The sequence below is a fragment of the Arvicanthis niloticus genome, chromosome 30 (assembly GCF_011762505.2).
Source record: "Arvicanthis niloticus isolate mArvNil1 chromosome 30, mArvNil1.pat.X, whole genome shotgun sequence".
In the NCBI taxonomy this organism is placed as follows: Eukaryota; Metazoa; Chordata; class Mammalia; order Rodentia; family Muridae; genus Arvicanthis; species Arvicanthis niloticus.
In genome coordinates this window covers 8582040-8604588 of record NC_133438.1, presented here as the reverse complement: position 1 = coordinate 8604588, position 22549 = coordinate 8582040, and the positions used below count along the sequence as shown (strand labels likewise).

The 22549-nt window shown below is 41.4% G+C and overlaps 2 protein-coding genes and 1 long non-coding RNA gene across 5 annotated transcripts in view; 2 read left to right on the top strand and 1 right to left on the bottom strand.

Moving 5' to 3' along the window:
* LOC143440601 (uncharacterized) overlaps positions 1-22549 on the top strand; it is a 74384-nt gene that overhangs the window by 35981 nt on the left and 15854 nt on the right. The gene's annotated exons all lie outside the window — the stretch shown is intronic.
* On the top strand, positions 586-12312 carry LOC143440926 (uncharacterized). Its single transcript, XR_013108238.1, has 2 exons — positions 586-5623; positions 8475-12312. It is a non-coding gene; the product is annotated as an uncharacterized LOC143440926 (long non-coding RNA).
* LOC143440925 (uncharacterized) lies at positions 2113-20738 on the bottom strand. 3 transcript variants are annotated; one of them, XR_013108236.1, is made up of 5 exons: positions 20605-20738; positions 19485-19661; positions 15176-15315; positions 11416-11722; positions 2113-2236 (listed from the first exon to the last, which is right to left on the bottom strand). XR_013108236.1 is itself a non-coding variant. In XM_076927850.1 (4 exons), exons 1-3 carry the CDS (start codon positions 20647-20649, stop codon positions 11633-11635), a joined length of 312 nt encoding a protein of 103 aa, XP_076783965.1. In that variant the 5' UTR covers positions 20650-20738; the 3' UTR covers positions 2113-2236; positions 11416-11632. The 3 variants fall into 3 exon arrangements, 1 of the variants encoding a protein (XP_076783965.1); XR_013108237.1 differs by lacking the exon at positions 15176-15315 and having other exon boundaries at positions 19481-19661; XM_076927850.1 differs by lacking the exon at positions 15176-15315.

The following is a 22549-nucleotide window of genomic DNA, read 5'->3' as shown; positions in this document are numbered from 1 at the left end:
TTTCAAAAGCTAACCAGTGAACAGTAGATGAGGTACATGTTCATTTACAGTTTAGAAGTACCAAATGTGTCCTGGAAATTAACTTTTAAGAACTGAAAAACAAGGAGAAAGTCTTCCCTCCAAGCCAAAGCATTATACTAGAATATTGATACTAAATTGAGAAAGACGTAGAAAAATTGGAACTTTAGGCAAAGTGGTATGTTAATAGTGAGCAAATCTATGTAATTACATAATTTTTTGGTGATTTAAAAAAATAAGCAAGTCATTTAACTCATGAGAAATTAGGAAATTATGTTGCTTCCTGTTTTGAGTGTTGGTTGAAACATGAGCTCATTTTTAGTAAAACTTGAGTACATAGAGGCTCCTCCTTTCAAATGATCATAAACAGTTTCTATCAGTTGCTGTGTGCGGGATGTTGAAACTCTCACACCAGGCACTTGACAGGTGTCTAGACTGACCCTTAAAACTCTGGAAATTGCAACCAGCTGGACTGTCTTTGGTGATTCCAATTTCACTTGTTGAATGGATCTAATACTCACTGCTTGATGACCTTTGGATTCTTATCCTGAATCTTAAATGGTAAGTTTTTAAACTTTTATACAATGAAAAGATATAAATTTTGCAGGCAAATGGGTGGAACTTGAGAATACTGTCCTTAGCGAGGTAACCCAATCCCAAAAAATGCGTGGTATATACTCAATTGTAAGTGGATATTAGTCTTAAAATACAGGTACCATGTTACTCTCCACAGACTCAAATAAGATAAATAAGAAGGAAGGTCCAAGGGAGGAAGTTTGAATTTCACTTAGAAGGTGGAATAAAATAATCATAAGAGGTAGATGGAGGAATGGGGAGGGGAATGGAGGATTCGAGATTAAGTTTGTGGAAGGACAAGAGAGATGGATAGATGGCCATAAAAATGAGTGTAAATTTGCACCTGGTGGGGGTGAGGAGGTAGGGAACATCTTCAGAATGAGACAGACCTGGGATAAGGGAGGTGCCCAAGAATCAATGGGGGTGACATTAGCTGTGACTCACTACATTGGAGGTATGGAACCTGAAGAGGCTACCTCCTATAGGCAGACAGGAACACCAGTCAAGCAATAGAGACCCCAACCCACCCACAAAATTTTCAACCCAAAATTTATCCTGTCTGCCAGTAATACAGGCATAGGGAATGGAGCAGAAGCTAAGGGATTGGCCAACCAATAACTGGCACAACTTGAGACCCATCCCATCGGCAAGCACCCATCTCTGACACTATTAATGGTACTCTGTCATGCTGGCAAACAGAAGTATGTTGTCTTCTGAGATTCCACACCCAGCAGCTGACTCCTACATATACAGGCACAATAGCCAAACAGTGGATGGAGTTTGGGGACTCATACAAGAACAGGAGGAAGGATTGCCGCCCCTGAAAGGGATAGGAACTCTATGGGAAGACCAACAGAGTCAACAAATCTGGACCCTTGAGCCTGTCAGTGTCTGAGCTACCAAAGAAAATATAGGCTCAACCTAGGCCTCCATGCTTATATGTAGCAGATGTGCAGCTTGATCTTCATGTTGGTCTCGAATAACTGGCTATCTCAAAAGCTGTTGTCTGTACTTAGGATATGGTCTACTAGCCGTGCTTCTTTGTCTGGCCTCAGTGGGAGAGAAAGTGCTTGGCCTGGCAGAAACTAGAATTAACAGGGTTGAGGGAATACTCAGAGAAGAAGTGGAGAGGGGGTTTGGGGAAGGATTGTTGAAAGGGGTAATGGGGTGGGGGGACAGTAGGTAAGATGTAATATCAATAAGTTAAAAAAAAGATTATAAACCACAGGATGTCTAGACCAAGACCTAAAGTAAGCAGTTGAGTCAGAACACCAATCTAAAGAGAAGGCTGATCAAGAGTCACCTGGTTCATTTCCCAAAAACTGTCCTTGCTTCCCCTTATTGTATCACTCTTACCCTAAAATATTAACAAGATGCTCATTCTAATTCTATAATATTGACTAAACTATGGTTGCTCAAAAAAAAAAAAAAACCCCACACAAAACAATCAAAAGCAATTATGTGATAATGCCTTGTGTAGAAATCTACAGAGTTGAGACAAATGTAGTTTATACATTTAATAACTCTAGCCGTGGTTTTCACCTTTTGCAACATCTCTCGAATTGGCAAAGGAAACAAATTTGTTTTTCATCTTTTAAATTTAAGTTTCATCCTGTGGGTTCTCTCTCAGAGATCTTGAAATCTGCAAAAGAGAACAGCAGGAATCAATCTAAATTCCAGAAGTTTTCTAATTGCCCCAAAAGCAAATAGCACTGAGTCTTCAAAGGACCGATAATGCAAGTCCTCTACCAGATTATTCTTAGGTAAAATATTCTGGTAACTACAAATTGTATGAAAGAAATCAAAATTAATTCAGTGTATTTGATCAGACTCCTGGTTATGTTCTTTGCCATTTCTCAACCCACTTTCTCTGACTTGGGAGGTTCCTGGCCTACCAGGCTTCAGCTGCCACTGCACTAGTGATTGGTAACGTTCCTAGGCCACTACATGAAGTTCTTGTTAGTGAGAGGAATTTTCATGCCATTGCAAAATCCAGGCCTTTTACATATGCCCTTGTTATGGAACTATTTGTTCCCTATGGCCTCTGGAAATGAAGGGTTTTCCTTCCCATCCTTCCTGCTTTTAGGTCCTCTGTGCATCCTCTGGACTCACCGCTCCAAGTTTTGGTCGTGTGGTTCCTCTAATCTCTATGCTACTTACTTCTCTAGTCCAGCCAGTCTCTACGTCTTTTTCTGCCCCACCTGGATCTGTCCAATCCACTCTGTCTCAGGCTGTGTTCCAGACAGTTTCAGATGTCAGGCTGTCCTAGATTTACTCTAGAGAAGCTCCCCCAACCCCTTATGCTTGCTGTCAGCCTAGGACAGAACCACACCTAGTAGGACCCTAGAACCTGGCCACACACCATGGGTTCTGAACACTTCACATACAGGTTATCCTGCCTAAATTGTCATCTTGGAATTCCAGCCTCTTGGATAAAATATACACAGCAAAAGAAAACAAACACCCTAATTTTGATGCTCAGTTCTCATTTCCACAATACAGTATTACAACTTAAGACAAAAATACCCTTGCCTACAATCACTCATTCCTCAGCAGTGTCCCCTAAGAAGAGTGATACAAATTATTCCAAAGTCACAGAAGGAGAAAAAAAGCAATTGGAGAATGTTCAAGGACCAAAGTATGCAAAGAGGTAACAAGCATATGCATGAAATCAAAGACGACAAAATGATTGGTAGTCAAGAAAACATGAACAAATGGCTAAAAGAGATGATGACAATGAAGTTATGAAAACTCAATTCAAAGAGATAGCGAAAGAAAGCCGAACTTGAAGGTAAATAAAAGCTGGGCGGTGGTGGCACATGCCTTTAATCCCAGCACTTGGGAGGCAGAGGCAGGCGAATTTCTGAGTTCGAGGCCAGCCTGGTCTACAGAGTGAGTTCCAGGACAGCCAGGGCTACACAGAGAAACCCTGTCTCAAAAAAAAAACAAAAAACAAAAAACAAAAAAAAACAAAAAACAAAAAAAACAAAAAAAGAAGGTAAATAAGAACGGAAAAACTCACCAAATGTAAAAGAAATTTTATGGATCAGAAGAAATTAGGTAGGAGACTGTCTGAGCATGAAGACAGTGTAGGAGAAACAAATGCCTCATTGAAAAAAAGTTCTAATTTGTTTTAACTTAGTCATTTTGCATCCTGCTCATTGCCTTTGTCTTGTTCACACTCCCACAATCCTTTCCTGTATTTCCCAATCCACCTCTCTTCAAAGCAGGTGGGGGTACCATGTACCCTGGCACATCAAATCTCTGGGAGGCTAGGCACTTCCTCTCCGGTTGAGACCAGGAAAGGCAGCCGAGCTAGAAGGACATATCCCATACACAAGAAGAGCTTTTAAAATAGCCACCCCTTCCCAGCTCTAGCTGTTCAGGACACACATGATAACCAAGCTGCACATCTGCTACATTCGTGCAGGGAGGCCTAGATCCAGCCTGTGTATGTTCTCTGGCTGGTGGTTCAGACTCTGAGAGCCCTAAGGGCCCAGGTTAGTTGACTCTGTTGGTCTTCCTGTGGAGTTCCCATCTTTTTTGGGGGGGAGGGGGGGAGGTTGCAATCCTATTTCCTAGCAAACAGACCTAAGAAGCAAGCTGAAGTAACCATTTTAATATAGAATAAAATAGACTTTCAACAAAAAATAATCAAAAGAGACAGTTCATACTCATCAAAGGTAAAATCTACCCAAGAAAAGATCTCAGTACCACTCATGGTTTCCCCAAGTTGAAATTTTGTGCTATCCATTCTATGGTCTGTCATAGCCTTCCCTTCTGTCATTCCTTTAAATGTCTCTTTTAAACGAACAAAGACAAATGACTAATCAGGTGTTTTATTTTGCATTGAGATCTTGGAAAAACTAGTTTATAGGAGTAGGTTCTTTATAGAGTTATTTGTGTCTCAACTACTATGTGCAAGGAAGGACATGAAATCATTTTGGAATGTGTGTGAACTGCATGGAAATTATATTTCACATTTTGTATATTTAAATTAGGAAATAGTTTTCACGAGTATGTGATAAAAGCAAACACCATGGGATTTGCATAAGGAAATTCTTAAAGTGAAAAACTGATCCTCTGAACAAAAAGTGAGATCTCAATATTACTCAAGTGGTCTGAACTGAACTTCAGCTACACCCTGAAATATGACACTTTGCAGAAGGCATTCCATGTACAGTAGGTGAAATACATACCATTGTCAGGTTTGCTTTGCTAAAACTTCATCATACAACCTGTTGTATGTGGTTAGAATGTCTCCTGGAGTTCAGGTGTAGGAAATGTTGTAAAACTGTATAGCTTGGCAAATCTGTTTTCATGGTTTTGCACATGATCTAGACTTCACCCTGAACCTCTCCTGCCTTATTTCAACATATGTCAAACAAAGGCTAATGACAAGGATCATTTCACAGAGACTGATGAAAGTATGGGTTTATCTCCTTCAGGATCATCCTGTACAGTCCTGTCCTCATGTATGTTGTATAGATTTATTATCTACTTTACATGTTATGTTTCAGGCATAGTGATGAAGAAACTAGCAATTACTTTAACTTGTTCACATTGAAGTTGAATTTACAAATTCAACTTGTTCTTCGGTCATTGGAAAGTGCCTTAATCATGAGGGTCTAACTATGAATTCAGACCCAAACATAAACCAAGACAATTCCAGGTAATGTCTATCACTGGCACACAGTTTTGAAACTATACTTTTAGTTGATTCTCTGTAGCTCTCTCATTCTTCATGGCTGCTGAAAAAAATAGCATGTTCTTCTTTGATGCTCCATAAACTTCTACATTCTGTCTCTGCATAAACTCTGTCAATAGGCCACAGACTGTGATAGTAAGCCTGAAACATGGACCATAATCTTTCCTTTTACAGGTGACTCAGCAATTTGTCTTGCACAAAAATGGAAAGAGTACAGCAACACATTCCTTGGGAACATTCTGTTCTGTTGCTGACTCATGTCTGAAGAGATTGACACACATACACATATTCACACGCACACATGCTGCTGCTATCTCACAGGTAAATATAACCCAAAGTACAATGCCTTTAGACACTTTTTTAAATATGTAAGAAAAGACAAACCTGTATGCTCAGTGGCCTTGAGAAGGACCGGAGTCTAAGAAAAGTACTGACTGGTGGTTTGTAAATTCAACTTCAATGTGAAAAAGTTAAAGTAATTACTCATTTCTTCATCACTGCACCTGAAACATGACATGTAAAGTAAATAATAAATCTATACAACATACATGAGGATAGTACTTCAGGATGTGCCTGAAGGAGATAAACCCATACTTTCATCAGTCTCTGTGAAATGATCTTTGCCATTAGCCTTTGTTTCACATATGTTGAAATAAGGCAAGAAAGGTTCAAGGTGGGTTCCTTCCGGTCTGGGGCAAAAAACTGAGCAGATCCAAGACGGGAGCTCTGCCCCCAATCACACAGAACCCAGTGGAAGTGGGGCTCCCAGGAACTCTAACCCGGGCAGTATTTTAGGTAAGCAGACAGCAACATTCACCCCAAACAGGGAGTAACTGGCACCCACAAGGACCCAAGAAGTCACTCCCGGCCCAGAGCACTGACTCCTTCGGGTCTGGGCCAGAGCACTGAGCAGATCTTAGGTGGCAACTCTGCCCCCAATCTCTAAGAACCCAGAGGAAGTGGGGATCCCAGGTGCTCTAACTCAGGCAGTATCTTAGGTAAGCAGACAGGAAGGCCTGCCCCAAACAGGGAGTAACTGGGACCCACAAGGACCCAGGAAGTCACTCCTGGCCTGGAACACTGGTTTCCTTTGGTCTGGGCCAGAGCACTGAGCAGATCTTGGGCGGCAGCTCTGCCCCCAATCTCTAAGAACCCAGAGGAAACAGGGCTCCCAGAGCTCTAACCTGGGCAGCATCCTGTCTGCGCTTGAGCACTGAGCAGATTTTGGTAAGCACCAGCGCTTACCTCGGTAGTTACACCCACCCCACAGAGTTCTGATAAAACCAAGATAATAGGAAAGACAGGCTCCAGTCAGGGACAGGGCAGGTAGCACTAAAGAGATACAGATGGCAAAAGGCAAGCGCAAGAACATAAGCATCAGTAACCCAGGGTACTCAACATCATTAGAACCTAGTTCTCCCACACTAGAAAGTCCTGAATTCCCCATATCACCAGGAAAGCAAGATTCAGATTTAAAATCACTTCTAATGACAATGATAGAGTACTTTAAGAAGGACATAAAAAAGACTCTCAAAGAATTTGAGGAGAACACAGGTAAACAGGTAGAAGCCCTTAAAGAGGAAACATAAAAATCCCTTAAAGAATTACAAGAGAACACAACTAAACAGGTGAAGGAATTGAACAAAACCATCCAGGACATAAAGATGGAAGTAGAAACAATCAAGAAATCACAAAGGGAGACTACCCTCAATCAGGAGTCATAGACACAAGCATTACCAACAGAATACAAGAGATAGAAAAGAAAATCTCAGGTGCAGAAGATAACATAGAAAATATCAACACAACTGTCAAAGAAAATACAACATGCAAAAAGTTCTTAACACAAAATATCCAGGAAATCCAGGACACAATGAGGAGACCAAACTTAAGGATAATAGGTATATATGAGACTGAAGATTCACAACTTACAGGGCCAATAAATATCTTCAACAAAATTATAGAAGAAAACTTCCCTAATCTAAAGAAAGAGATGCCCATAAACATACAAGAAGCCTATAGAATGCCAAATAAACTAGACCAGAAAAGAAATACCTCCTGTCACATAATAATCAAAACACCAAGTGCACAAAACAAAGAAAGAATATTAAATGCAGTAAGGGAGAAAGGCCAAGTAACATATGAAGGCAGACCTATCAGAATTACATCAGACTTCTCACCAGATACTATAAAAGCTAGAAGATGCTGGACAGATGTCATACAGACCCGTAGAGAACACAAATGCCAGCCCAGGGTATTATACCCAGCAAAACTCTCAATTACCGTAGATGGAGAAACCAAGATATTCCATGACAAAACCAAATTTACACAATATCTTTCCACAAACCCAGCACTACAAAGGATAATAGCAGGAAAGCTCCAATACAAGGAGGGAAATTATACCCTAGAAAGAGCAAGAAAGTAATTCTCTTCCAACAAATCCAAAAGAAGATATCTACACAAAGATAACTTCACCTCTAATAACAAAAATAACAGGAGACAACAATCTCTATTCCTTAATATCTCTTAACATCAATGGACTCAGTTCCCCAATTAAAAGACATAGGCTAATGGACTGGATACATAATCGAGACCCAGCATTTTGCTGCATACAGGAAACCCACCTCAGTGCAAAGACAGATTCTACCTTAGAGTAAAAGGCTGGGAAACAAATTTTCAAGCAAATGGTCCGAAGAAACAAACTGGAGTAGCCATTCTAAAATCTCCAGCCTGAGAACACAATAGGATGGACTCATGTCTCCACCTGTATAGGTAGTTGAGGGTGGCCTTGTCAGGCATCAGTGGAAGTGGACAGCCTAAGTACCTGGAAGTTTGTATTCCCTAGTGTTGCGGAATTTCAAGAGCAGAGAGGTGGGAATGAGAGGATGTTGGGTGCAAACCCTCGTAGTAATTGAAGCAGGGGGATAGGGTAAGGAGTTAGGCATCAGTGGAAGTAGATGGCCTTGGTGCCTTTAAGTTTGGATTCCCTACTGTTGGGGAATTTAAGAGTAGGGAGGTGAAAATGGGAGGATGGTGGTAGTACACCCTCATAGAAACTCCAAGAATTATATGGATTACACATGACAGATGCAGGCTGCCAGAAGACTAGATTCCAGAATTCAAACAAAAAAATTATCTTGATACTAAAATTTGTTTTGATAATTGTATATTGCAGAATACATAGCCTTGGTGTATCTACTCATCATGTCTGCTGAGCAGACCTGATCGAACCTCTGATGTCCTGGAATTGTAGCTGGATGCAGTGAAGACACAGCGTCAGAGGCTTATCAATTTACTCTTCTCCCTGCCCCTCTTCTAATATCTCAACACCTATAATCAGCTTGAAGAAGTTAATGAAGAGTCGAGGCCCCTATTCCCTGGGCTTGGGGTCTGAAGTGGTTAATATTGAGCTGTCTTTCTAGGGAAAATTAGTGGTTTTGTTGGAACAGGGAGGATTAGCTAGGATTTATTGCATAACCATAACCTACTGGTAGAAATATGTATAATTATTATTAAGATGAAGTTATAATTGCTTAAATGGTACAAAATTTGCTTGGATTTCAAATTTAAGGTTTTCATTGGTACGAGCTTCTTATTAATATAAAAGTGAGATGAATATTGTTACTATCATAGGCATTACACCTGTATAACATATTTAGGAATACAAGGCTTAGACCCAGTCCTTCTTTAACTTTTTTAATTTATTTGAGATGGTTAGCCTGTGAGTTAAGGGCCTATAGCAAATTCATAGCTTTGAGTTTATTGTTAGGGTGGTTTCTATATTTTTTTCTTTTAGAAATAGCTGAGAGGAGTTAACAGACAACAGTCCAGATAGCCTTACATGGATAGTTGGTTTTCAAAATATCAGAAATCCACAGGATTAACATTAGAAACATTTCTGTATTAATGTTCATTTTGATTAGAGACCTGTCTGCTCCTGACAGCTTCCTGTCTTGGATTCTAAGAAGAAATTGAGCATCTTTGGAGTTATTCCAATTGTGGTGAGTCAGCCACTAGGCAACAATTGCCTCTTTCCATCTACAGACAAATCACTGTCCAGAAAAGGACACACTTACAGAATAGTCGACTGATTATATCTGCCAAGACAGAGAAATCAGCCCTTAATAATTCTGCATCACTAGGTCTGTCAGATGATCCTGGGCCAGAAGGCTAAAGATTGGATGCTCCAATGTTATGTAGTATAGGGACTGTCCAGGTGTTCAGCGGTCTCTATAAATTTGCTATGGTTTAGAAGCTATGCTTTGTGCTTCCCATAATTTCAGTTAACTCAGTCATTCTGGATTTCTGATGGGGTTGAAAACTTATAGTCTCATAACCAATCCTTGCTATTTACTTTGAGAGAAAAGATTTGAGATAATGGTTTTCAGCTGACATTCATTCTAAAGCCAAGGAAAAAGCCAGGTTCAGAACTAAGTCTTTTGGTTAGCATAGATGACAGAGGTTCTGGTTAGTCAACAAAATGATGGGCTGGGTATTAGGTCTATCTTGCACCTTACTGACACAAATTGGTATAATTATGCTCTAACTGTATTTTAAGAGAAAAGTTTTATTTTAACAGGAAGGGTGATATGTAGGAGGAGCTAAGGTGGGAGAAGTAAGGAGAAGAGGAGTAAGGAGAGGAGGAGGGGAAGGAGAGGAGGAGCTAGGTGATGAGAGAGAAAGAGAGAGGGGGGCCAGACATGGAGGCAGATGTTCACATGTCTCTGCCAGTCAAAGATAGTTGATATATCTAGGTTGGGTATTAGGTTACACTTCTGATTGATATTGAGCATTACCAAATTTATAAAGCCATTGTTTAACATTAAAAAAATTGTATAAAAGCAAAAAGGAGAAGGGGGCATGAGATAGGAGTTTTCTAGGGAGAGGAAATAGGGAAAGGGGATGGCATCTGAAATGTAAATAAAATATCCAATTAAAAAAAGAAAAAAAAGGAAAAAAGAAAGGTTCAAGGTGGAGTCTAGATCATATGCAAAACCATGAAAACAGATTTGCCAAGCTATACAGTTTTATAATATATATATATATATGATTTTCCAATTATGACAATAAAAACCATTATTTTAGAAAGATGTGTAAAATTAAAGTTAGTATTCATCATTTCCAAAAACACGGCAGATGTGTGAGTTTTATTAATATTTACTAAACACAGTAATTTTTTATGATTATTTTTGATTTTCCTTATTTAAATTTTTTCTCTCCACAAAGATTTTATTGAAGACATCCAACCATTCCTATTAAATTAAGATAGTAATAGCGGGTCCCTGTTCCGGAGGGTGTCCCATGACAATCTCTGACCCGGCTGGGCACACGGTGTGAGCAGGAAGGGTCCACTGCTGCTTCCACCCACATTTCAGCTGTCCATAGATCTCTGGTTTGGCCTGGTGCAGGAGGTCCAGGCCAAAGGGGACAGAGTGCAAGCAGGAAGGGGGAATTTGGCTCTGCTGTCTCTGCTGCTGCACCTGTCTCTCTCAGCTCTCTTGAGCCAGTCCCGGCTGTGCCAGTGAGGCGCCAGCTAGCTAGTGTTACAGCTCTTGCTCAGCTGGTGAGGTGCCACCTAGCTGGCGAGGAGAGGGACCAAAAGGCACCTAGGGAAAGCAGATCTCTTCCCAAGTGTTACACCTCTGGTGACAGAAACTCTTGAACGACAGGATGATTTTTGCACACCTTTACTTCTCCTGAATAGTGCCCTTATATACAGTTTGGGGGTGGGTTAAGGTCTGGCAGCAGGTAACCCCTATTGGCTTGGTCTGAGAGCTTGGGGATGCCTCATCTACATGTGAGAGAGCCTGAGGCACCATTCCTAAGTGACCGGTGGCCATAGACCTCTCTTTGGGAGGGGCTGTGGGGGGCTGAGACTGAGTGAAAAGAGCCAGGCATAGTCTTCTGTCCCATGAGGGCCCAGGGTTCGAAGCTTGTGCTCAAACAGGCACCCAGCTGCTTCTCACAGCCCACCGCCCTCCAAGTAATCACTCACTCCATGGATTTGCCAAGAATTTTTATAAATTTGTGAAAAGGACCATTTTATTTGAGACAGAATGTCTGTATGTTGTTCTGGCCAAACTCAAACTCACACATATCTGGCTGTGTCTACCTACCATGAGCTGAGTTTAAAGGAATGCACAACCATGTCTTGCTCATGTGCTCATTCAAATATTGATGACAGCTGATTTCTTTGAACAAAGTGGTGGATGTCTGCTTCTCCTTCACAAGGACACTCATTTTCATCTGTGTTTCAGTAATGAAGTTTGGTTGGGCCATTAGTCAGCCATTGGGTGCTGATATTAGTGATGCCTTGTTAACAGAGACTGGATTTCAAGTGTCAGCAGGCATTGAGCTGCAATGGTTGCTCTTGTAAACCGTGTCAACTGTGAAATCCTGCCCATAGACAAGGACAACCAAACCCTGCAACAAATGAGTTGAACAGTTCAGACAACATTTATTAAACATGCAATTCAAGAATAATCCCAGAGAGTGCAGGGGTTCCAAAATCAGATTCTGCTCAAGTGGAAATGGCTGCCATAAACTGGTGTAGTTATTCAAAGATCATCAATCAGAGGGACATTGGGCTCTGCAGTTTCTGTATAGAGATGCCATTGTTTCAGAGAGCTAATGAACATACATCTGGTGTCTGTCCCAGTTGTGGTTCCCATGTAGTTAGTCACCAGTACCTCAATAACCTAACTTTCTTGACTACTACTGTCTCATGTTCATCAGTGCTGATTCAACAAAACTCGATGGACCTTCTCACATAATTATGAAAAAACAAGACAGCATACTTTTTGTTGTTTTTGCATTTAAGCAACAAATTGTAATTTTATGTAAGTGTACCTCAATACTGGGGTCACAAAAAGGTTCCCAAGGAGTATTTTTACATTTACTTAAATACAAATGTCCCAATTCAGTGAAATGTATGTGAAATTCAAGTATCTTTTGTATTTGTTCTTTGTAACCCACTAAATTCACTAATGTCCATAAATCTTTGTTTCTTGGTATTTCTAGTATAAATCCTTGGTGGCTCTGAATGTTGTGATTGGAGTAAATAGTCTTCAAAATGTCTTGAGAATGGAAACATGAATGGGCAACATGCTCTTGGGAATTTCTAAGCTCTCCTTGTGCAAACATACCTTATCTCTAAGTTCCTCATATTTTTGCTATCTCTGCATTTGCCTCCAGAATATTTTGAAGCTGCATAAAGATGAAACATTATTAAATCACTTCCTTTCATTTCCCTTCAGTAGGTGTTATCTGATTTGTTTGCAGTTTTAACATTAGGTAATGATTTGGCAAATTTTGTTCATTCGATGAGATTCTCTAAAGTAGAAATTAGTTTTTTTTTTTTTTACAATCCTTGTTTTTTATTTTTCTCTTTGTTTTTATTTATTAATCATTTTATTTGTTATGTGTTTATTTATTTGTTATCCCCCTTCCCAGTCTCCTTTCCATTAACCCCCCCCACCCTATCCCTCTCCTCTTTGCCTCTAAGACAGTGCTCCCCCACCCACCCACTCCCACCTCACCCTTCTAGCATCCCCCTTCTATGGGGCATCATACAGGACCAAGTGCCTCCCCTCCCACTGATGCCAGATGAGGCAGTCCTCTGCCATATATACACTTTGGCTAGTGGTTTAGACCCTGGACGCTCCAAGATTAACTGATACTGTTATTCCTATGAAGACATGAACATATTTGGGTTAAAATTTTTGAGATGAGTTGGTGGCCCCATCCCTCGACTGGGGACCATGCGTATCTACTGGAGGTGGTCTCTACAGGTTCTATCTCCCCTTCTCTGTGCATTTCAGCTAAAGTCATCCCCGGTGGGTCCTGGGAGCCTCTTGTTTCCCTGGCATCTGAGACCTTCCACTGGCTATCCTCAGTTCCTCATCCCTCCTGCTATATAGTTTTATTCGATTTCTTGACCCTCTGAACCTCTCTCCTGTCTCCTCCATTATCTGATATTGCCCCTTATTTCTTCCCCCTCCTCTCTCCCTCCCACATCCCCTCCTCCCTCCACCTCCTACAATCACCATGTTCACCCCCAGTGCAGTACTGAAGCATCCACACTCTGCTCTTTCATCTTCCTAAGCTCCATATGGTCTGTGGGTTATTGGGCATATATTCTCTTATCAGTGAGTACAGGGGCCTTTTAAATTTCATAACAATGACCCAGCTATACCACTTCTAGGAATATACTCAAAAAAATCCTCCACCATACCACAAAGACACATGCTTCACTATGTCTGTCCACACCAGCCTTATTTATAATAGCTATTTAAAAACAATGACATTGAGCCGGGCAGTGGTGGCACACACCTATAATTCCAGCACTTGGGAGGCAGAGGCAGCAGGCAGATTTCTGAGTTTGAGGCCAGCCTAGTCTACAGAGTGAGTTCCAGGATAGCCAGTGCTACACAGAGGAACCCTGTCTCGAAAAAACAAACAAACAAACAAAAACAAAAAAAAGCCAAGGACATCATGAAGTTTGCTGTCAAATTGATGGAACTAAAAAAATATCATTCTGAGTAAGGTAATCCAGAAAGGAAAGGACTGGAAAGGACATGCATGATATGTACTCACTGATAAGTGGATATTAGCCTAAAAGTTCAGAATACCCATGATACAACTCACAGAGTATAGGAAGCTTTAAAAAGAAGGTAGACCCAAGTGTGGATACCTCTAACACACTTAGAAGCAGGAACAAAATAATCATGGGAGGTAGAGGGAGAAAATGACCTGGGTGGCAGAGGGGAGGAGGAGAGGAAAGGGGAGCAGGATCAGGTATTGGTGAAGACAGGAGAGAAGCCCAGAGGGCCAGGAGAATGAATCAAAATATGCAGCAGTGGGAGCTGAAGGGCAGGGGGAACCTCTAGAAAATCCCAGAGACCTAGTGAGAGGCTACCAGGACTCAGTGGGGATGACATTAGCCGAAATGCCCAACAGTGGGAGATGAAACCTGAAGATATCACCACCAGAAGATACACATTGCCCCCAGTTGAGGCAGGAGGGCACCCACACATCTTCAAGATTTTTAACCCAGAATTGTTCCTATCTAAAGAAAATGCAGGGAAAAAAATGGAGCAGAGACTGAAAGAAAGGCTACTCAGTGACCAGCCCAACTTCGTATCCATCCTATGCACTGACACTATTACTGATGGCATATTGTGCTTACAGACAGGAGCCTAGCATAGCTGTCCTCTGAGAGGCTCTCCCAACAGCTGACTGAGACAAATGCAGACTACCATTGGATTGAGGTTAGGAAGAGTTAGGGAAAGAACTAAAGGAGCTGAGAGGGATTGCAACTCTATAGAAAGGACAACAGTGTCAACTAACCTGGACACTTCAGAACTCCCAGAGACTAAGCCCAAAACCAAGGAGCATACATGGACTGCTTCATGGCCCTGGACACATGTTTAGCAGATGTCTACCTTGTCTGGTCTCACTGGGAGCTTAATCTTGTCGAAACTTGATGCCCCAGGGAAGAGGGGTGCTGTTGGGGGTGAGGTTGGGGTGAGTGGGAAGGTGAGAGAGCAACCTCTCAGAGGCAGGGAAGGGAGGGGGATGGAGAGAAGAACTTGTGGAGGGAGGACCAGGAAAGGGACAACATTTGGAATGTAAATAAATGAAATAATTTAATAATTAAAGCAAAACAAAACAAACAAACAAACAAACAAACAAAAAAAACCAACCCAACCAAACAAGTACAATGAATATGGCAACAGCTTTATCCAGAAACCTCTTAGGATACAACAGACAATTCAAACAGCAGAGAAGCATTATAAACGTAGTGAATGTGAGAAATCGTTTCAGTGGGTTTAGGTCTTAGAAGTCATCAGAAAATTCACATAGGAACAAACTTACAAATGCAGTGGATGTGAGAAAAACTTTATCAATTCTTCAAGATTCCTGAGGATGAATACAAAAGCTGGGCATCGTGAGTGCTGTATGCTGGAGGCAGACACAGGCCAATCTCTGCACATTCTGGGCTAAGTAAAAAGACCCTGTCTCAAAAAAATGTTTAAAAAAAGGAAAAAATTTAAAATAGAAACATATTTACAATTTGATTTGCATCCACCACAGGTGGAAAATTAATGGTAAAGTGTTATATAGTAAATGTGCATGATTATAGCCACACCTGTGTAGCTTGCAAAAGCATATGTAGTGACTTAATCACATCTTCAGTTGATCCTTATGTGATTAAAAACTAAAAGCATTTTACACGAGAATTCATAGGCTTTATGTGTCACTGTCTTGCATAAGTTAGTGGTGGAACATGGAAATTGGAAAGGATGGGTTAAATTAAATGACAAAAGCATTGTTGTATCCAAACTAAAAAAAGAGAACACTGTTTGAAACATCAGTACATACATTCACTTCTTGTGGGATTACGTTTAAGAGAATATTCCGGCAAACATATGAAATAAATGAAAAAAAAATCTAGGTAAGGCCCATATCATAAGATCTCACCCATATGAACAACAGTAAGATATACACAGCAAAAATGTGAGACTCCATCACTAAAGCAGCAGAGAAACTCATCAGAACCCCACTCATTCTGCGTATCTGCCAGGCCTGCAGTTCCTTTGACTTGGGAAGTTCCAAGCAGTTATCACCTGTGCACTGATGACAAGTGACATTCCCAGAACAAGCCATATGGCTCTTAAAGGTGTGGCAAGATTCCTAGACCCTGAAAAATGTCAGGCCTATTTGTTTAATCCCTGATCTCAATCCATGAGGATACTGGAGGTCCCTCAGAAGAGATTCTTTTTCAGTTCCTCAATGCTTTGAGTCTTTAGGGCATCCTCAAACCCCACTTCAAATGTCCATGCTTATGGTTGTATTCCAACTCTAATTCTTCCCAAGCTAGGCAATTACTTCAAGGCTAACCAATTTTCCACTCCATCCCCTGACCCATCTCCCACTCTGTCTCAGGTAGACTTCCACATAGCTTCAGGTTGTCCTGGATATATTCTATTTAGGCACAGCCACCCTACCAGCGCGTTACCTGCCTAGAGCAGAGGCGGACCTAATAGGTTGCTCTACCTCAATACCTAGCCCCCAATCTTAGATTCTCAACTCTGAAGGAAAACATTCCACATTAAAATCCCAGCCTTTTGACCTAAAATCCCATAGCAAAAGACAACTAGAACCAAAGCAATATTTCAATATTTAGAAGGAGTAACTAAATACTCAAGGGAGCAAATATGGAGACAAAGTGTGGGACAGAATCTGAAGGAGAGGTTGTATGGAGACCATTCCACCTGGGTATTCATTCCATGTGCAGTCACCAAAAATAAATGAAAGGAAGGGAAAGCTGACAGAAGCCTGATAAGGCTGTCTCCTTAGAGGTGCCACAGAGTCTGACATACCCAAAGGCAGATACTTGCAGCTAACCATTAATCTGATCAAAGGTTCCCAATGGAGAAGTTAGAGAGTAACCTGAAGGAACTGAAAAGGTTGGTGGCCCCATGAGGAGAGCAACAATACCAACCAGCCAGAACTCCCCAGGGTCTAAACCACCAGCCTAGGAGCACATATGGAGGGACACATGACTCCAGCTGTATATGTAGGGGAGGATGGCCTTGTTGGCCATAGGTGGGAGATGAGATCTTTGGTACCTAGAAGGCTGAACACTGAGTGTGTGTGGGGGGGATCTGAGGGTGGGGGGGGTAGGTGGGTAAACACCCTCATAGAAGCAAGAGGAGGGGGGATGGGATAAGGGGTTCCTGGGTGGTGGTGGGGGAATGGGGTAAGGGGATAAAATTTGAAATGTAAATATTATATCCAATAAAAGAGGGGGAAAAAAGAAAAGCTGTTAGAACCAACATCCTTAATAAAATATCAGCCCTGTTAAAAAAACTATCTTGATACTAAAATTTGTTTTGAGAATTGTATATTGCAGAATGATCAGCCTTGGTGTATCTACACATCAAACATGCTGGGCAGAACTGCTCAAACCTCTGAGGTCCGGGAATTCCATCTGGAGGCAGTGAAGACACAGCATCAGAGGAATATCAATTTCCTCTTCCCCCCATTCCTCTTCTAATATCTCAACGACCATAGTCAGCTTGAAGAAGCTAATGAAGAGTCAGCACCCTATTCCCTGGGCTTGGGGACTAAGGTGGTAAATGTTGGGCTGTCTTTCTAGGGAAAATTAGTGGTTTTGTGGGAATAGAGAGGATTAGCTAGGATTTATTGCATAGCCATAACCTATTAGTAGAAATCTGTACAATTATTATCAAGATGAAGTTATAAATTCTTAAATGGCACCAATTTACTTTGATTACAAATTTTAAAGTTTTCATTGGTACAAGCTTCTTATTGATATAAAACTGAGATGAATATTGTTACTCTCATAGGCATTGTACCAGTATTGTATACAGTAATTGTACCATTTAAGAATACAAGGCTTAGACCCAGTCCTTCTTTAACTTTTTAAACTGATTTGAGATGGTCAGCCTGTGAGTTAAGTGACTATAGCAAATTCATGGCTTGGAGTTTATTGTTAGGGTGTTTTCTATATTTTATTTAGAAATAGCTGAGTGGAGTTAACAGACAACAGACCAGATTACTTTACATGGATAGTTGGTTTTCAAAACATCAGAAATCCACAGAATTGACATGACAAACATTTCTGTATTAATGTTCATTTTGATTAGAGACCTGTCTGCTCATGACAGCTTCCTATATTGAATTCTAAGAAGAAATTGAGCATCCTTGGAGTTACTCCAGTTGTGGTGAGTCAGCCACTAGACAAGAATTGCCTCTTTCCATCTACAGACAAATTACTGTCCAGAAACGGACACATTTGCAGAATAGTCGACTGATTATATCTGCCTAGACAGAGTAATCGGCCCTTAATAATTCTGCAGCACTAAGGTCTGTCAGATGATCCTGGGCCAGAAGGCAGAAGAACAGATGTTCCAACATTTTGTAGTAGAGGGAATGTCCAGGTGTTCAGAGGTCTCTATAAATTGGCTAAGTTTTAGAAGCTATGCTTTAGGGAACTGCAGGTGGCTTGGCCCTTAAGGCTCCTGCCCGCAGAGGGCGCACCGTCTTTAGGTGCGCGGGTTCGAGTCCCGCTGCTGTGTCCCATTTCCCCAGTCTTGTGGGAAAAAAAAAAAAAGAAGCTATACTTTGTGGTTCCCACAATTATAGTTAACTCAGTCATTCTAGATTTCTGACAGGGTTGAAAACTTTTAGTCTCATAGCCAATCTTGGCTATTTACCTCGAGAGAAAAGATTTGAGTGGATGGTCGGCAGCTGACATTCATCCTAAAGCCAAGGAAAAGGCCAGGTTCAGAACTAAGTGTTTTAGTTAGGATAGATGACAGAGGTTCTGGTTAGTCAACAAAATGATGGACAGGGTATTAGGACTATCTTGTACCTCACTGGTACAAATTGGCATAATTATGTTCTAAATGTATTTTGAGAGAAAAGTTTCATTTTAACAGGAAGGGTGATATGTAGGAGGAACTAAGGTGGGAGGAGTACTGAGAGGAAGAGAAAGAGTAAGAAGAGGAGAAGAAGAAGGAGAGGAGAAGCTAGGTGATGAGAGAGAGAAAGAGGGGGGAGACAGGGAGGCAGATGTTCATGTATCTCCACCAGTCAAAGATAGTTGTTATATCTAGGTTGGGTAGTGGGTTACACCTCTGATTGAACAATACCAAACTTATAAAGCCTATGATTAACATTTTTTAAAAAAAATGTATAAGTGCAAAAAGGAAAAGGGGGTATGGGATAGGGGTTTTCTAAGGGGGGGAATGGGGAAAGGGGATGGCATCTGAAGTGTAAATAAAATATCCAATAAAAAAAGAGAATGGGAACAAAAAAAAAAAAAAAAAAAAAGAAAAGAAAAAAGAGAAGTTTGGAGGACATTTGGACCAGGAGAAGCACCTAGTCACCCAAGCTGCTATAAGACTCCAGGGTGAAGGCTCAGAACTTAGGAACCAGTGCCCTAAGGAAAGAGCATGGCAGGGCCTTGAGTATTATCTGGAGACCCAGCTGCAGATTAAGACAGGACCAAAGACTCACTGGAAACTTGAAGAAAGCAAGGCTGTCTATGTCTCAGACTTTGGTTTAATGAGAAGACTATTTTAGAAGTCAGAACTAAAGAAAATACAGGTGTCCATGGCTCCCACTCCCACCTCAGTATGAAAAACATACCTACCACTATGCTGTGTTTGCCAGGATTCCAGTGAGGCTGAGACCCAGTACATAGTCTTGTGTACTTTGCACCCTGGGTGCTGTGATAGATGGTAATCAATAAGCAGAACATTAAGCTGGCCTGGATAAAGTACAGTGTGTCAATCTGCTGTCTGTTGTAACAAGTGCCTGAAATAAACACCTTAAAAGGGGAAAAAAAAAGTGAAATTCATGTCAGGCACGGTGGAGTAGGTCTTTCATCCTAGCACTCAAGAGGCAGAGGCAGGCATAGCTTTATGAGATAGAAGCAAGTCTGCTATCTATATCGGGTTACAGTCCAGGTAGGGATACCGAGGGAGACTCTGTTTCAGAAACAAACAAACAAACAAACAAACAGAAAAGTTAGTTAAATGTCCATCCTACCAAACATATTCAATGTATTCCTCATCCAAATTCCAGCCTGTATGTTACAGACAAGAGTGATAAACTGATGTGCCAGGAACAAATGCCCTTTCCCTTGAAAATTCACGCAGTTCCATGACCGTTTTCCTTACCATCCTGATCCTGACCATGAGTCCCCTGTGCACAGACTATTAAATATTATAAACTCAAGGTGTCGTTTCATATTTTCCTGGCTACCAAAATTCTGTTGTGCTATCATTATATTTTCGCTTATATGAACTGCAGCTTATGCTGACGTTTTCATTAATGTTATGGTTGTTAAGACTATTTACAGAAAAAATATTTGAGCAAAGTATTTGCATTATCTATTTCTTTGCTATTGTGGCCATGAAAATTCTCCTGGAGTTTAACTTTATCCATGCTTTCCAACTGCCCTATTTTACTACTTGCTCTTTCTACAGAGTGTTCTTTGTCCCTGGAGCTCCGGTGAGAGCTTGCCCAGTTCCCTCTCACCATTCTCTGTCCCATATGTTTTTATCTACATTTTCATGTGATTAGTCCTTGTACTTCATGCATGTTTTGAGACTGGCTTTGAGAGGGAGCCAGGCTTTTTGACTTATATTTAGTATTTTGTGTAGGGAACGGAACAAAAGAAATCAGAAATCCGGGTGTTGGTTTGTCTTTTGGTGTGTAGGTTTAGTTCCGGAGGCTTGTATTCCAAGCTAAGAAGTTAGGCTACCTACCTTTTCTCCGAGGGGTTCAGAACTATCAGATATGGGATGTAACATCCTACCAGATCCAGTTCTGGTCTAGCTAGCTCCAGGCATGGGGGAGGGAGGTTATTCAGAGCAGGTCCAGCTTGACAGCTGGAGCTGAGTGACAGGAAGCCTGAGACTGAATGAGAGGGACAAGAATCCCTGGGGCACGGATACTCTTAGGACTAGGAGAGTGACGCAAAAAGGAAAAGGGCTGGGTGGAGTCTACAAAATAAGGAAGGAAAGCCCGGAGTTTGAAAGGCTTTAGGGGAATCCCGTGACCACAACCAGGAGGTAGTGGGCGGGTCTAGAATTATCCAGGTCAGAGTGACAGGAAAATCCACCATTCCTCTTGCTACTGAGTGAGCCACCGGTTTCCTAATCACAGGCCGGTTTCCACGTCGGAATTCTCACCAGACCTTGGAAAACTCTCCTCAGGTCCTGTTTCCTGGCTGCGGGCCTGGGAGAGTCAGCAGTCGGCAGCGCAGCGGCGGGAACCGCAGCCTGGGGACCCTGGAACCTCCCAGGTCAGAGGAGCTGCGGGGCTGGGAAACGGGCGGGAGCGGAGCAGGGGGGTGTTTTCCGCAGCTGCTCTTAGGAGTCGCTCTCACAATTTTGTTGTGGATATCTTACCCTTGTCGGGAAATTTGAGATCTGGTATTTATCCTCCCCTCCCCCCCCGTCCCCCCCCCCCCCCCCGGTTACCAGAATATTCAGTCATTAAATAACTCATTAAAAATGTGGTAGAGCAGTTACGTTATCTACTGTTTGCTGGGTTGGCAATTACAAAGCTCCTGGAACGTAAATTCTTTTATGCTTTCTAACTTCCTCGTTTTACTAATTGCTTATTCAAAAGAATGCCTTCATCCCTGGTTAACAGGAATCCCCAGAGAGCTTCGTGAAGAAATATTTTGTAAAGATTTGCTGTGAACAGGGTTGCATAAGAAACCGGTGCAGATGTTATTGAGCCAGAAAATATACTTAGTCGAGCGCTACAGTTAGGACGATAAACATTAACATTTACTAACCAGACATTTTAGTGGCTATGAATGTTTCATCTGAGTTCTATGCAGTTTAGGATGTACATAAACCATTCAGAAATGTGTCTTCATGGGCTGAGTTTTTACGGTACACCTTAGGACCAGGCAAACTCAGTATTGCTGTGTGAGTCACACCACACTATTTGTATAATTAGAAAATCCACTATAGATTAAAATAAAGTTTTTTTTTAAAATAAAGTTTTAGAAAGTATCTTTAAAATAATTATTATCAATCATCTGTATCAGAAAATTGTCTCCTCAGTTGAAGGAAAGCACTCTGCCCATACATATATAGCCAAGCTGTTGTATTTTATTTTAGGGTTTGTTATTCAGGGATGTGACTGTGAACTTCTTGTAGGAGGAGTGGAAATGCCTTGACCCTGCAGACAGAGCTTTTTGCAGAGATCTCCCTTTGGCCAAGTGCAGCAGCCTGGTTTCTGTGGGTGACAAGAGTTTTCTTGCACTCTCCCTAGCTCCTCCTCAGGATTCCTGGGAAATGACTCTGCATGTGTCTCTGTGTGTGAATGAGTCTCACATCTCACAGAGTGAAGTGAAATCGTTAGATGAAAGAGACATTTTTATTTGTGATATTTTCTCTCTCCCTCATGTTTATCCTTTTTGAGGAGGCATCATTTATTTTTGTTCCATGAAAAGTTCTGGGTGCTTTCTGATGAATCTTTTCCATATACAAGGGCCCGCTCCTCAGTCAGTCCTGCTCACCTGTGAGTCTGAGAGCCCTGGATGGTGAAGAGAGGAAACTATAGGAAAGGATCCAGGTATGTTATAGGGATTGAGGAAGGGATGGGGAGAGGTACAAGTCACAGTAAAAAAGAACATGAGATTTCTATTGCCAGATTCTATTTCATTCCAGATGTTTCTAGATAATTGCACTG

Excerpts from the sequence above, each read along its gene's own strand:
- LOC143440925 (XM_076927850.1), bottom strand. The coding sequence starts at position 20,649 with ATGTTACATCCCATATCTGATAGTTCTGAACCCCTCGGAGAAAAG. Across the intron at positions 19,662-20,604 it reads CTGAACCCCTCGGAGAAAAG|GTGTTTATTTCAGGCACTTG; the intron begins GTAGGTAGCCTA and ends TCCCCTTTTAAG. Across the intron at positions 11,723-19,484 it reads CTGGCAAACACAGCATAGTG|GGTTTGGTTGTCCTTGTCTA; the intron begins GTAGGTATGTTT and ends CATTTGTTGCAG.